General features: G+C 36.2%; 3 protein-coding genes across 4 annotated transcripts; 1 reads left to right on the top strand and 2 right to left on the bottom strand.

Annotated features, from left to right (window-relative positions):
* Window positions 1-1027: 1027 nt before the first annotated feature.
* LOC118680699 (uncharacterized) lies at window positions 1028-2110 on the bottom strand. Its single transcript, XM_036361750.2, has one exon. The coding sequence runs from the start codon at window positions 2108-2110 to the stop codon at window positions 1079-1081; it is 1032 nt and encodes a 343-aa protein (XP_036217643.2). The 3' UTR covers window positions 1028-1078.
* An 8229-nt stretch (window positions 2111-10339) lies between these two features.
* Cpr30F (Cuticular protein 30F) lies at window positions 10340-11142 on the top strand. Its single transcript, XM_014232950.3, has 2 exons — window positions 10340-10449; window positions 10520-11142. Exons 1-2 carry the CDS (start codon window positions 10441-10443, stop codon window positions 10898-10900), a joined length of 390 nt encoding a protein of 129 aa, XP_014088425.1. The 5' UTR covers window positions 10340-10440; the 3' UTR covers window positions 10901-11142.
* A 2914-nt stretch (window positions 11143-14056) lies between these two features.
* LOC106616322 (cuticle protein 8) lies at window positions 14057-14910 on the bottom strand. 2 transcript variants are annotated; one of them, XM_036361942.2, is made up of 3 exons: window positions 14821-14910; window positions 14413-14757; window positions 14057-14342 (listed from the first exon to the last, which is right to left on the bottom strand). In XM_036361942.2, the coding sequence occupies exons 1-2, from the start codon at window positions 14830-14832 to the stop codon at window positions 14431-14433; spliced, it is 339 nt and encodes a 112-aa protein (XP_036217835.2). In that variant the 5' UTR covers window positions 14833-14910; the 3' UTR covers window positions 14057-14342; window positions 14413-14430. The 2 variants fall into 2 exon arrangements, with proteins under 2 accessions (XP_036217835.2, XP_014088413.2); XM_014232938.3 differs by having other exon boundaries at window positions 14057-14757.
* Between the last annotated feature and the right edge of the window lie 1639 nt (window positions 14911-16549).

Raw genomic sequence — 16549 nt, 5'->3', positions numbered from 1 at the left:
AGTGGTGGTAATATTGCTCCCAAGATAGTAGAGTGCTGCGCTGTATTGCTTCGTTGTATACAGTGAATTGTATAGACTCGGTGTCATGGTTGCTAGAGATGAATTCGGTTTTATCTCCCCAAGCTTATTTAGATTCCTCTGCAAATCTATTTTTTTCCTGCCAGGAGAGCAATATCATCCGCGAAAGCCAGATCTTCAAGATTTTCCTGAATGTTTTAAGCAAACCGTGTTTGTACATTAACTTCTTGTTCAGTATATGGTCCAAAACAATGAGAAAGAGCAGCGGTGACATAAGACAGCGTTACGCCAGTTTTCAGACAAATTGGGTCTGAGAGCTATTTGTTGGGTTCTTACCCATTCAAAGCCAACGCAGTGAGCTTTGTTGATGTTTATGAGATTTTCTAGGAGAAAATTAAAAGGATTTACTGCTATTTTTCGATAATCGACCTCCGTGGGAAAATGTTATTTTTCACAGAGCTGAGTTTTGAACTTCAATTCCTCCTAGCGACTTTCACACATGCAAAGATAGCCAAGTTCACACAAAAGTTTAATATATTTGAAGCGGAATCTCTTGTATAATTAACAACCATTGTTGGGCTTCTATAACTGTCTGGAATACAATGGATTAATCTAGAATTTTTATCGATTTCTTCGATCTGTTCAAAACTTCTCAATACTTAGCGGAGTCAAAGGTACAAAGGTGGGAGAAAGAAAAATCAGATAAAAATATATTGCTTATGCTGTTTTTTTCACTTTATAAAGACATTTGTTAAAAACGTATTATGTAACGTAAGGTCTTCACTGAGAGAGTTACCGATCCATATGGCTAGTGCCTTGATCATTTATTGATACTGTATGTACCTCTAATACTTTTATGCAAAATTCAAAATAGGTGATGACTGGGTTGCCATATTATTAATTTTACGATAAAAGCTAAAATATTTATTTATTGATTTTTTATTTATATTTATAGTTTTAAATAAAAAAAAATATTTCAAAATTTGTAAATATACATTTATTAATTAAATAATACTCATATGCTTGGTACTCAGATATGTAAATATATAATATTTTTGGTCTATCTTATACCCAACGCTGAGCGATACAAATACTCGAAATCTCTAATGTGTGGTGGAACTTTATATACGGGCGCGTACGAGCTCATATCAGTCGCATAGATTTCTTTTAGATTTTGCTTTAGAGGTGCTGAAGTCTCCTCAGTGGGTGGAGTATCATATTTAAGTAACGTAGGCGGTAATTGGAGTGGAGTTTCCGGTGGTATATCCGTAGCCGATATAGTTTCTGTTAGTGACGACTCTGTGAGAAACTTTGACGGTAACACAGTGTTGCTGGAATTACTGATATGAATGGTTTCTGTGTTTGGCATAAACGTGCTTTCCTCCAAAGATTTTACTAATTCTTTCGTGACGTTTGATTTAAGAGAGAAACTTTGGTTTTTTTTGGTTTTCTCGACGCTTTTTGACAAAGCAACGCGCTCGCCTTCGTTTCCTTTCGATTGTGCCTCTGAATTGTCGTTAAACTGTTGGTTCCAGAGTGGTGTATCAGTAACCCCTGATTGTTTAGTCTTAATTTCGTTATTCTTTTTGCTCGTTTCAGCTGGTGCGCCATCTTGTTGGTACTGATTTGGTGAACCTAAATACATTTTTGGATTTTTGCTTTTTTCTTTCAAATTCCGTATAATAAATCGAATTTGCTCCTCCCCATTTGCAATCTGTTTTACTTGTTTCTCGCTAACCGTTTCCTTCTCGATGTCTTCTGGCAGTGTTGTTGTCGAATCACTCTGATTTCTGAATTCTTCTGCATGCTGCATTGCTGCCGCTTCATAACGCTTAAGGCTCTCGTAGTAACCGGGCTGATCGGGTGTGATGATTTCTATCGGTTCATCGGCGTTCAAAATTTGGTATTGTGGCGTGCCCAGTTCGTAGGTGACGGCATCACCCTGATGTATTTCATTGCGCAAGTCCTGCCATGGAAAGGATGAGGTATCGTTGATGATTTCATACTCAGCTTGTATGAATGCTTTTTCGGCGTTTACGCGACAAATTAAAAATACGGTTACAAAAATAACTGTTAATACATCTGAGGCCATCTTGCAACTGATGCGTCTGTTAGCAAACCATGAACACTCAAAAGTTTTCAAATTACTGTTTGTATACAAAACGTGCCAAATGACACGAAATCGGAAAAAAGAAAGACAAACTTTCGTCAAGTGACGGTAACTATATTAAGCTGAAGCGCAAATCAAAAGATAAACTATAAACAGGTAAGAAAGGGCTAAGTTTGGCTGCATCCGAAAATTTTAATCTCTCGAAATTAGCAAAGATTAAAGCCGCATAAATATTTTTGGCAGGAATCAAAGCCCAGTAAAATCTTTCAGGCGCTGGCGAAACTTTATATTAAAAAAATATTGCGAAAAATGAAATCGTGAATAAGTTACAAATCTCATCAAATTTGCTATTTTCTTGATTTATATTGAAAGCCATTAACTTTGACTTTATTTCATTGAGATATATGTATGTGATATTAACTCAACCGAAAAGGCTAAATGTAATATATTGATTTGATGTGGAAAACGTCAACCAGATGATTTGAATATATTTTATCAGGGATATGAGGCTTAGACCAATTTTTATAAAAATAAAATATGTCATGGGATTAACCTCTTGTGCAAACTGCCGGTTCTGTGACATGGATCCAGAAACCCCAGAACACCTGCTAGTAGAGAGTTTTAGTAATATACGGATCTCAAAATTTGTTAGACAAACGTTTAGGACACCTTTTTCCTTTAAGACCGTGGTATCAATATGAAGATTAAAATTAAGCTTAGGGTCCATAGTAACTCCCAAATTAACAAAGTTAAAAACTTGCTCTAGACTATTGTCATTTTACTACATAAGGAGAGGGGTGCACAGATCTACGGAAAAAGCACATCGTCTTACATTTTTTGAGATTCAATGACAAACCATTTCTATCAGACCAAGGAACCAAATTGTTTAAGTCTGTTTGCAACAGACTCCTTTCATCAGTTGAAGTGTATGATTTAAAAAGCTTTACGTCGTCAGCCTATAATAAAGTTTTTGAGAATTCTATTACAGAAAAGAAAGCAAGAACAGAATCGGCCCAAGACCTTGCCAAAATCATGCGGAACACCTGAAGAGACATTAATTGAATCTGAAAGAATATCCTTAAATATCACTCATTGTGTTCTATTATAAAGATAAGAAGCTACCCATTGAAGAAATCTTGGCTGAAATCCCCGAAGATCTCAAGAGTAGGGATATTTGCTTTATCGAAAGCTTTGCTAAAGTCTGTGTATATAACATCCGTATGCTTATGTGCCCTAAAACTAATGATACATGATTTACAAAGTTATAATCGATTTTCTTTTACGAAATCCATGTTGAGAAAAAGAAATTAAAGAAGAAATCGAATCATTATATTGTCTGCGATAATATCTTCAAAAAATTTAAAAAGAGATATCAACGTAAACTACATCTAAGTATTTACTTAATTTATTCGGAATCAAATTAATTTGGTTCAGACCGAACTCGGACATTTTTTCCAAAAACTCATTAAAGTATGACCGATTGCAAATCGATATGATATATAATATTAAGTCAAGTAAAAAGCTCGTTCGGTTTTTGTCTAAGAGATGGCGTTATTGTCCATAGTACTAGTGTTACGGGTCGCATCATGTCATACTATACGGCGCTGAAAACGTGTTTACTCGCGCTAAAAGTTTGTCACAGACAAACAGTTTTTCGATTTATTTACTCAGTTCGTTGTGAGCGCTCGTCAAAGATGGACACCAACAAAGAGAAAATTCGCTATATTTTACAATTTTTCTTCGATCAAAGCGAAAAAGCATTGTGGCTGGCTATGAAAAATGAGTCACTTATGACAACATCGAGCGCAAACGGTCGTGGTCAAAGCTCGGGGAAGCGGCCCAGATGGTGGCCAAGACGTGATTGACGGCCAGGAAGGTTTTGCTGTGTGTTTGGTGGGATGGGCAAGGAATCATCTACTGCGAGCTGCTCCCCTATGGCCAAACGCTCAATTCGGTCCTCTACTGGCAACAACTGGACCGCTTGAAATCAGCACTCATCCAGAAGAGGCCATCTTTGATCAACAGAGGCCGAATTGTGTTCCATCAGGACAACGCCAGGCGACACACGTCTTTGGTGGCTCGCCAGAAGCTCCTGGAGCTCGGATGGGAGGTTATATTGCACCCACCTTATAGTCCGGACCTAGGCACCAAGTGATTACCATCTTTTCCTGTCCATGGCGAACGCGCTTAATGGTGTGAAGTTGGCCTCAAGAGAGGCCTGTGAAAATAGGCTCTCCGAGTTTTTTGGACGCAGTCTTCTACGAAAGGGGTGTAATGAAGTTGGCAACTCGTTGGCAACAAGTTTACGAACAAAACGGCGCATATTTGACTTAAATCGGACAAATGTATACAAAGTTATCATCTTTTGAAAAATCAATAAAAAACCGAACGAACTTTTTACTTTACCTAATATTATGTGTTCCACAACTCCACGAGGTGAATTGAAATATCCCAAAACGATTATTTAATGTGCATTATTTGTCATCGAGATAGCACTATTTCTTAAAGTAGCATGCTGCATACATACATATAAGTCCGAATGGGGTGGTATATATATACAAGTATAACCCACATATTGGCCAATATATGCGGTCTAAAGTCACCGGCAACTTCGAAAATCTTCATATTAACATATGAGGACTAAGGAAAGTATTAACCCGATTCAACTCTTTTTTTACATAAAGACATACTATTATCAGAAAAGGATCCTCTCTGAATTTCATTTATATATGTCTCACATATTGACCGATGTTTTCATTCGAAAGTCAACTATAGGGTCCACATATTTGGTACCTAGGGACAAGAAAAATTTTGGTTTTACTTGGACAATTTTTGGTCATAAGTTGGCATACTTAGAAGAAAATATTCGTGCAAAGTTTTGTCTCGTTATATTAATTGCTTCTTAATCGACAAATTGCCTGTACCAAATTACAGTTCTTTATCTTAACTTAGCGCTTAGTTATGGCACTTTATAAGTATTCGTTTAATGGTGTCTTTTGGGCATGGCAGTGGTTAGATTATGCCCATCTACGAACTCGTCCTCCACATTTTGCCAAGGAAGACGTGTATTAAGTTTCATGATGATATTTTAATTTTTACTTAAGATACAGCCATACAGATAGACGGACAGTCAGACAGACATCCGGATTTCAACTCGTCTCGTCATCCTGATAATTTATATATATAAAATCCTATATCATTCCATACAACCGTTAGGGGAATAAAACTATTATACTCAACATGTTGCTACAATATTTCAAGAGTATAAAGATGTTGCGAAAGAATTCAACATTTATTGTTCGACGAAATAGTGAATGGATTCCAATCAAATTTGGCATTTTATGAAATTTATTATAGGTCATAAATTCACTTAGTTTTTTATACCCTGAACAGGGTATATTAAGTTTGCTACGAAGTTTTTAACACCCAGAATGAAACGTCGGAGACCCTGTAAATACATAATTGATCGGCATGATGAGCTGAGTTGATTTAGACATGTCCGTCTGTCTGTATATATACAAACTGGTCCCTCAGTTTTTAAGCCATCGATCTGAAATTTTACACCTGTGTTTTCTCACTAAGAAGCTGCTCATTTGTCAGAACGGCCGATATCGGACCACTATAGCATATAGCTGCCTTACGAACTGAACTATTGGAATCAATTGCTTGTGTGGGAAACTTTTTTATTTGACTTAGTATCTTCACGAAATTTGGCATGAGTTATTTCCTAAGGCAACAATGTAATATCCGAAGAAATTGCTGCCTTATTAACTATCGGAGTAAAGTGCTTGCATGGAAAACTTTTTATTTGACGAGGTATCTTTACGAAATTAGAACGGAATCAAGCTTTTGTTAGGAACCTAGGTTTTTGTGAAGGGTATTATAGCTTCGGTGCAACCGAAGTTTACATTTTTTCTTGTTTATTACTACATTTTACTTCGTCTCAGCGATAATTAAATATGTAGATCAACCCTATGGAACGTCAACCAGTGAATCGGAATTCATTAATGAATTTAATTTAATCTAATGAAAAAATAATAAATTTCCTTTTACTTGACCTTAACGGGTGTTTTTTAGACATGTGGTTTTAAATGAAACTACTCTTTTCAAAGTTGATTTTTTCACGGCTGTTACTAGATATATACTAACTTTGCTTTGTCATTTCATAATGAATAGACTTATGACGAGAAAACGTTTATTTATCGCGAAAATTTATTATTATACATTTATTTATTATTATATAATACACATCGTGAGTGATGCCGTACAGTGCGCACACACACCCCCAAACGTACCTGAATTGGACGATGTTGATGTGGACGAACTTTGAACTTTGATTGCAACAAGATAACGCTACATGCCATACAGTCAACGAAACAATAAATTTATGTATTGAAAGAAACTTTTGGTGAACGCATTATCACGCATCGTAGGCCTGTGCGGGCCTATGTGGAAACATTATTTTATTATTTGCATTTCATAAAGCTGGAATTACTTTTTGTAGTTAAAATGGTTTTATTGAGAAATGAGTTACATATACAAAATTGAATACTCACAGCATTTTTGTCGCTGTGTCATATGCAAAATTCAAAAGTATTCATGTAAAAATTATACAACACATGTAAGTTATCGTTGATTTGTGTGTTTCTGTCAAAATTAGCATTCTGTTAGCAAAAATCTGTAATTTATATTGTGTGTTGAAATCTTGCGTCGATGTTTATCCTTATCAGTATATCTCTCATTTCCGAACTTCATTAGCAAAATCGTGTAAGTAAATATGCAAATAACTGCATGTTTTCTGCTAGAAATAAACACGCCCATATACATATATACATATGTGGCATACACTAGGGTGGGTAAAAAAAACGAATGTTTTTTTATGCTTCGTAGTCTGAAAAATTGGTTGATAGACACCTCTAAGAAAGGCTCTCTAAGTATAATATTTTAATTGTAACGGGAAGTTCCTTCGCCTAACGGTTTTCTATTTTTTTTCTTATTATCAGGTAGAAAAATTCATATCTCTCTTCCAACTACTTGAAAAATTATCTCATTTCATAGATTTTTCGTAAACTCAACCATTTAAAAGATATTAACGGTTGAAGTTTAATTATTTTAAGGCAATTTTATCTATTTTTTTTAAATCTATAAATCAATTTACACACATCACATCACAGTCTTTTAGGAAATTCACTGCTCTACAAAAATGATCTGTTTTCTTTTGTTTTTGGTTGTTTTTTTATACTCTTGCAACTTCACCTAACGGATGTTTGTATCACCTAAAACTAATCGAGTTAGATATAGTATTATATATATAATATATATATTGATAAATGATCCGGATGAAGAGACGAGTTGAAATAAGGGTGACGGTCTGTCCGTCCGTCTTTGCATACTATAAATTGAGTAAAAATTGAGATATCTTCATGTATTTTGGTTTCTTGTCACCGTAAGATAGTTGGTGTTGTAGATGGGCGTAATAAGACCACTGACACGCCCACAAAACGGCATTAATCGAAAACCAATAAATAGCCATTTTTAGGATCCACAATAAGATACAAAACTGTTATTTGGTATAACGAAACACATTAGGGAGGGACATCTTCGGTTTAAATTTTTTTTTTAAGTGGGTGTAGTCACGCCCTCTAATAAGCTTAATGTGCATATTTTCTAAACCGCTAAAGCTATAATAACCAAATTCACTCATGCCCTATCAACAATGTGAAAATGAGTGTAATCGGGGGATAAACCCGCCCACTCCTCACATAACGGTTTTGATTAAAACTACTAAAAATGCGTTAACTCATTAAATAAACTAGTCAGAGACGAAAAGTGGACAAGGGGCGTGGCATCGCCCACCTTTAGGAGAAACCCCATATATCGGGTCCTGCTTGACCGATTTCGATATGTAACATTCTTTTGACATTCCTAAGTCACAGTGAGAATCAGACTACAACCACGCCTACTTCTCGCATATTAAAATTTTAAATTCCATCTGATTCGCTCACTTTACACAAATAATGCACTTAGATCATACTACCTTATGACCAAAAATTGTCCTAATCGAACTGAAACTGTTCAAGTGCCTAGGTACCGGATGTGTGGACCCCAGTACATATAGTTGACTTTTTACCGAAAATATTGGCCAATGTGTGAGACATATAATTGGAATTCAGAGTGAATGCTTTCCGGAGCGTGAGTATGTCAAAAAAGGGCTGAATCGGGTCAATATTTCCATTAGCCCTTTATATCGAGCCTCCATATAACTAATATCATAATTTTTGAACATCCGGTTTAATTTACTTCATACTTGTATGATTGGTGATGGTATGTGAAGTACCCTAATGAAACCCTGCCAGCATTTTTTTAGTCTGTGGCATGTTAGTAATATGTGGTATTGGCGAAAATTTATAAAATCGGATAATCAGCCCGTAACTTTCTCTATCGCCAAGTTTTTAAAAATTATGTGGTTTAGCACCGAATTACAATGGAATTGGTCTTTACTTTGGTCTAAACCTCATATCCCTAAAATAATAGGTAATGAATTCTATATGAAAATAAGAAAAAATAGAAAACGTTAGGCGAAGAACCTTCCGTTACAATTAAGCGCTCATACTTAGAGAAACTTTCTTAGAGGTGTCTATCAACCAACTTTTCAGAGGACGAAACGAAAAAAAACATTCGTTTTTTGCCCCATCCTAATCTACACACGTATATACTCACATGCAAATGCGTAAGAGTATTTGGAGACAAGTTTCGTCAGCTTCTACGCAGAATTGGCGACGCCAAACAAGCGTTTCATGTTGAAATTGGAGCAAGTAAGATTTAAATTTCCAACGCATAGGCAAAACTGGTCAACAAATTGATTTTCACTTCTGCATGTTTAGTTTTTAGTTAACTTTATTTTCTGAATGTCTCAAAGAGTTCCTAAATAAGTTTGTCTGTACAAGTGGTTTCTCAAACAGGTTATGATGCAACGTATAGTTCTGATTCGATACGACAGCTCTTATTTTTACCAAAATTTTTCGTTATTAGTACCTTTAACCAGAATGTAAAAATCTATAAAAGTGCTTAATGAAAACAAGCAGAAGAGACAAAAAACACATTTTGTTTCAACTCATTTGTGTTTTTACATAGTATTTTCCAGGTAATGTTTAATGAACATACAACCGTATTAAATGTCCTTGCTTGGATACATTTCGCCTGTCTTCCCATCTCAAAAAATTCAAGCTTTGACCTAATTATCCAAACCAACGCACATCAAACCAGAATGTTACAAAACAGTCGAAATTACGTAACCGTTAGCCACCCGCATTTTATTTTAGACAGAAACTTTTACTATTGACCAACTATTTAATCTTTATACCTTGAAGTTTGCCTTGTTTCTAACACTCGAAAGGAAATGTTGGCCCATATAAGGACTTGATTGTGATCGTTCGGTTTGTATGGCAGTGGTTCCGACGGCGTTTCCGACAAATGAGCAGTTCATACGGTCATGGCTAAATCGACTCAACTCGTCACGCTGATCAAACATCGTGGCAAACTTAAAATACTCTATTCAGGGTGTCCTCGCTGTATGCATTGTAAACTTTGTAACTGAATTTATGGCAATACTAAGTATGTTGTTAAAAAAATTGTTTAGTCTCATAATATTATGCTGACCAGTACAAAAGTACTATACGTAGCACCACCAGGTAAAAAAAAGCAATGCAAAATAGATCGCTGCAGCGACATGCGCCAAACGTTATGAAAAAATGCCGAAAAAATATCGGTACCTAGACGAGAGATAAACGAATAGCCATGTGTATCGATAAACAAAACAAGATTTTTGCTAAATCTACTAAGAGTATATTGAAAAGATACCGAAAAGTGTGTCTTGAAGTTAAAGTAAAAAAAATATTTGAAATGGGCTGTAAAGAAAATCTTAAAATGAGCAACAAGTGGGATTTATTTTTGTCAGACTGTAAATGCTAAATAAGATATGAGAGCGATATTTTTGACGGTAAGGCGTTGGGTGGTGATTTTTAAGACACATATAGCCAAATAGTAGGTATTTGCATATGTTGTTCTGCGACCCAAACGAACACTTGTCCCACCACTATTGCACTCACTGCAACTGCTGCGGCAAAAATTTCCAAGCTAACGGACATTAGCGGTCACACAATATAAAAGTTGGCGGTTAATTGATCAGAATCATAGTACAGCACAGGAGTTCCACGAGTACAAATCAAAATTCTACAGTACAGTAGCACCAAAAAGTCAGTGTACGGTCAATTTAACTTGAAAGTGAAATCCTTCGAAAACACGCAAACAAAATGTTCACTGTGCGTATCACGTGTAAATCAATATTATTGAATCACTTAATAAGCCTAATGTATACATATCCTTTTACAGTTATTTGGTCTATTCATCATCGGTTTGGGAGCTACCACCGCCATTGAATTGGGACATGCACCACTGTTGCTCAAGCCGGCGCTAGTCAAGACCGTCGAAGTCGAGGCACCAGCTCATTATGATTTCTCCTATTCGGTGCGCGATGATCACACCGGTGACATTAAGAGCCAAACGGAATCCCGTAAGGGCGATGTGGTGCAAGGACAATATTCATTAGTCGATGCTGATGGCTATCTACGCACCGTTGACTATACATCCGATGCCCACAATGGCTTCAATGCGTTAGTGCGTCGTGAACCACTCGGTCAGAAGGTGGTTAAGGCAATTGCACCGGTAGCCAAAGTACCGTTGCTCTCCTTCGGTTTGTCCGGCAAGTACTGAGCATAGGGGGCAATGAAGCGATTTCGAACGAATAGCAGGGTAGTTGGTTAAACGAACGGTTAAATCAACACATTGTCACACAACCAAATCATTAAGCAATGCAAATCGATTCTACGGGTAGTTTACATTTAAACATATATTATATATATATACGTAATATATAGATTTTTTAAGTTCACTACATTTTGAGTACTCACGCGTCAACCACGAAACACAACATACAAATACACATGCAATTTTAATTTAAATACTTTTTTATTTGAAAACACCACAGCTGTAACAGTTCAAGTAATCATTAGCCACTCCTGTAGGTACACTAAGGCATACCAGGTAAGGCCTTCTGGTCATCACTAATGTTTAGGCTCAATATGTTCTACTCTTACATTCATATATAACACAGTTTTTGATTTTTTTTCGTTCGATATCACGCCTTAAAAATCGTCCGATTGCGCTCCTGTTTCTGCGATATATTGGGTTACTGGTGCCGCAGCATCATCGGCATGGTTTCCTTTTTGCGTTTTCTTTCATTTCATTTTTCATTTATGAAACACAACACAGTTTAAATTGCCATAACACATGAATATCTCACTTAACTGTAAAGACATTGTATGTTAATTTGTTATAAATATGTTTACACATAAAATTATTTGCAATTTGCTGTATAGAAAGCACTTTATGCATTTTGAAATAAAACTGGAATGCGATTATAACATTAATTTGTTTAATTTCCGAGAGGGTTTAGAGAGGCTACATGGGCTGAAAAAGCTTTGGCTTAACAGAGATCTGTTTTCTTTTCTTAGAGTACTAACCTTCCGTCAAAGTTTCTTGACATTTTTCTAAACGTCTAAAGTTCCTGAAGCACTTGATTTGGCTTGATAAGCAAATCAGTCTCAAAAGTAAGTGTACCAAGCTTGACGTGTGGGAGCCACACAAATTAACGCAAAAAAACCTCAAGGACTGAATATTCGATATATTATATCGCTACTGAGTCGCAACGAAATTAATCGATTTCTGAAGGATGGCTACAGATGATGAAAAGTGAGCCACTTATAACACCATCAATCAAAAGTGATTTCAGTTGATTCGCGGTGAGAGAAATTGATTCCATCAGGACAACAGTAGGTCACACACATTAATAGTGACTCATCAGAAGCTTCCAGAGCTTGTCTCGGAGATTCTTATACATTCACCATATAGTCCGGACTTTCCACCAAGCGATTACTCTATGTTTCTATTGTGGCGAATGATTTTGGTGATGAACAATTTTCCTCAAGAGAAGCTTGTGAAAATCGACTAAGTTAGATCATTGTAACTATACTAAATAAAATCTTTAATTCAATGCATAAAGAATGGATTTCTTTTTACTAGAACTTCATAATTTCTCATGTTGATAAAGACTTTTTGACATTTTTGTATTGTGGAACGTTGAATTTTACGGCTATTAGTTTACCACGAAAGATGGTAATGTATACTTTGTCGAGAACTTAAGTACTTGGGTGTCAGAAAACACACAGTGAGGGTGGTAAAATCATCGATTTAGTTGATATTTCTCGTCCACGGCAAAACTATAGAAAATGGTTCTCAATAAAAAGTGTTTTGACAGTAGGTCTCAGCCCCTCAGCATCTTATATGGATCGAGTAAACACACTTTTTGTAGGTGTTTTATCTATGAACCTCGTCGTTGTCAGACCCAAAAGTTTTGACCTATTCGCACGTCATTGCGTAGAGGTCGCTAACGAAAAAATTGCCAAAAAAAAAACCAGAATAAACATTACCTAATCGCTTTAACATCCAGCTTTGCTTTACTGTGTCTTTTTTTGATAACTAAAACAGAAATAAACAGACGTAAACAGAGAAAATTGTTCCAGTCGAGCCATATATGTAAACCAGAATTTGTGGCTTAACTGATAAAAAAGCAAAATATAATATACTACATAAGCAGAATATAAAAACAAAATGAGAGGTACAACCAATGATTAAAAGTTAATTGATTAGGAAACATAAACATTTTACTTTTAACTACAAACTGGCTGGTACAAATTTACTGACGGTAACGGCGATAAGTTCGGGATATGCAGTCGATCAAAATAAGGTAATACGCAATACAGGGAAGATTTAAAATATATTTACATTAATCGGTAGCTACAAAGGTACTAATACGAGTATGCCAGAACTTTTTGACCTCTATCTACAAAATATGAATGGTTTACAGCAAAGATCCACCACTTCTTGGGGAGAAACGGTCGTGTTCTAAATTTTAGATCGATATCTCAAAAACTGAGTGACTAGATCGTATATATACAGAAAAACGAAGATGACTAAATCGACTTAAATCATTTTTATACAAGTATATTATATTTTCTCCGACGTTTCCTTATGGATGTTACGAACTTCGTGGCTAACTTAATATACCCTGTTCAGGGTATAAAATGACTACCTCATAGGTTAGTCTTACGCTCATATTTTACTGGAGACACCTTAAAAGTAAAGCTTACCTTAGGAATGCAGTGTCTCTTCAGAAGGGTATATACTCGTGCAGAAATGTAGAATAGTATTTCATAAAAATGTGACTTTTTCTTTGGAAGCGTTAAAATAAAAACGAACAAAATATGGAAAATAGGAGTTATGACTGCCGAAAAACATTATATATAAATGCAAGCCAGAAATATCTCGCAGTCGCAAGCCCATTAGCTTTGCAGTTTCCAGCGATTCTATAGTGACCAGCGTCCAAACAAGTCAAATGACAAAGTAGCTTGACGTTAATGATAAAGAGGTCAAACACTTTTTGACTAATCTTGAACGCACTGTCAGAGATCTCAAAACCAGTATTGCTGCTTTGCTATAGAAGAGAATTACCACCTCTGCACTGTGGAGCAGTACATCTACTGCCACCTTAATGACAGTCACCTTTGCTTGAAAGACACTGCAGTGGTTTAAAAAAGCGGGGGATTTCAGAATGTCCCTGCTTGAGATCTCCCATGCACCTTCCCTTAGTCTAATAGCAGTCTTCGGCGCAATACATCTGACAGCTATGTCCACAGCTATGGCATTGAGAGATTTTGTTGGTGCTGTCCTTAGTGTACCACAAATTCCAATGAGGGCCGCTCTTTGAATACGTTCCCGAAACTTCGAGGATTTTTATTAATAACAACTCAATTTGCATAAATAATTTCATTTATTTTTGAATGTTTGTGTATTGGTATGTGTAGCAATGAGTTCAAAGTGTAGATCAAAGCTCTTATATGGAATATGTATGTATTTTATTATAAGAGTATGTATATAAAGGATCGTCCACATTACATGCCTGCAATACTCTGCTAGTTTTTGCCCAACATGTTATCTGGACAACTGTGTAAAATTCTGCTATATGGTTCAATATGTATGTATGTACATGCGTGTGTAAGTGTATGTGTATTCGGTTCAATGCAGATGCGTTACAGAACTGTCGACATAAATAATATGTATATAGTTGTAAGAATATGTACATATGTAGTTATATATGTCACTACTACTTTTTCTGCTGGCAAATTTTAATGACGATGTAAGGGCAGCTGACGGATAACTGGCACTTCCCGATGCACTTGGGCAGTGAAGCCTAACAATGGATCGGCATTATATTCCACAACACGACGCTGGCCATCGGGTTCAATGAGCGAGTAACGGCCTGTTACATAATCGCCATGACGATGCTCGAACTGATCCTTAACATCGCCGGTATGAGTGTCATGCACGGAATAATGGAATTCATACTGTGGTGGGCTGTTTTCCTCCAATTCGATGGGAATAGGAATCCCATGTCCAATGAGGCCTGCGCTGGTGCTGGCGAAGTAGCTGACGGCGAGCAGAGTGAGTGCGAACTGCAAAGTTTGGAAAAGAATTGTTAGATATAAGAATTTTTTATTAAGGAGGTTTTTACTTACGAAGGCTTTCATTTCGTTTGCGTCTTTTCTTTTGTTTAATTAATCACTGTGGCTTGAGTACTTCTGCTCCTGCTACTTTAATTGTCTAGCTATGTTTAATGCTGTCTGTCCAAGTTGATGTGGCTTTTATACTCATTTGTTGAACGAAGTCGGCCATATGAATATGATACGCATGCGCATGTTGAAGACATCTTCCGCCTAACACTGGTAGCATAGCCGTTGGTCGCCCTTTGTGTTGTACCACGCATTGTTGTTGCTGCCCTATTGAGCTGCATTCAACGCGCTGTCGCGTAATTGTCACCGGATCCAGCCGGTCGGTTCTCCTGTAGTGCTTTTTGATTTGGTAATATGGCGAAAATTAAAATAAAAATTTAATATCAAATATAAACAAAATAAAAACAAATGTTAAATTTGTAGTAAAATGTTTTTCGGCGTTCCCTTACTTACAGTAGTGAGCATTGAAATATGACTACGGCACTTTGTCATGCTTTACTTTATTGAAGTTAAAAATAATTGAAAAAACGATTATACTCAGTAGCAACATGTTGCGAGAATATAAAAATTTTCTATGGAACACAGCACAAAATTGCTGCTCTATATTATTATTACACATGTTTTAGTATCCAGCTTACAACCACGTCAAGCGAAAGCCAGACTTGACAGTCAGGAAGATTTTGCTATATGTTTGGTGGTATTGGCAGGGAATCTTCTACTATAAACTGCTTACATACAATCGGTAGGAAGCAATCGCTCAGAAGCGGCCAACTTTGGGTAATAGGAGAGATATTGTATTAGCTCAGAAAAACGAGAAGTAATACACATTAATAGCTATTCTTTTGAAGGAGCTGTGCCCCAGTTGTTCACGGAAGTCTTTGTAGAAGGATTTGATTTTCGGGCCTACAAAATCTAACTTCTGCAAAAATTGGGTTGAAGGGGTACGTGGATAAACAAAATTGTCACATTTGGAGTATCCATAAGCCATTTTTGACACTCCGTTATACTATCAAAACGTCACTATTGGATGTGCTCTATGGACAGAGAGAATCATTGGTCATATTACTTCAAATGTGAAGCCGGCTATAATGTTATAATTAATGGGGAACGCTATAGAGCCATTATTAATGACTTTATCCTGCCTGTTGGTGTGGACAACCTTTGGTTCAACAAATCGGCACTGTATGCCATACAGCCAGAGAAACAATCAATTTATTGAAGGTGTGCATCATCTCGCTGGACTAGAAGTATTTTTTGTTGGTCGTGTGAAGTCGCTTGTCTACGCATATAAACCCAAGACGATTGACGCCATAGAAGAGTATATTCGGCCTGTTATTGCTGACATACTCATACGGCCTCAATTGCTTCAAAAAATGGTAGAAATTTGATTCTCTCGGCTGATATTTAATAGAACCAGCCGCGGCTGTCACTTCCCCGAAATATTATAATTTTCAAAAGATCATAGCAAACCCTTATCTTTATAAGTTTTTGTTTATAACAGTAAAATATGTGCGTTTTATTTCTTCTTGAAAATTACATGTCTAAAAAACACCCTTTAAATAAAATAGAGATCTAGACTAGACTAGAAGCATAACTTTTGAGTGTGCATGTTCTAAACGCCACCGCTGTATATGCACATATGTTAGTATATAAATTTTTATTATGTAATTTTACGAACAAAATTATCTGTAACACTGTCTACTAATATACATATAATCAAATATACATATGTATA

The sequence above is a fragment of the Bactrocera oleae genome, chromosome 3, assembly GCF_042242935.1.
Source record: "Bactrocera oleae isolate idBacOlea1 chromosome 3, idBacOlea1, whole genome shotgun sequence".
NCBI lineage: Eukaryota > Metazoa > Arthropoda > Insecta > Diptera > Tephritidae > Bactrocera > Bactrocera oleae.
Note: the sequence above shows the minus strand (reverse complement) of the source record. Positions and strands in the feature narration are given on the sequence as shown.

Bases quoted from the DNA above. Each gene is read 5' to 3' on its own strand.
- LOC118680699 (XM_036361750.2), bottom strand. From the start codon at position 2,110: ATGGCCTCAGATGTATTAACAGTTATTTTTGTAACCGTATTTTTAATT.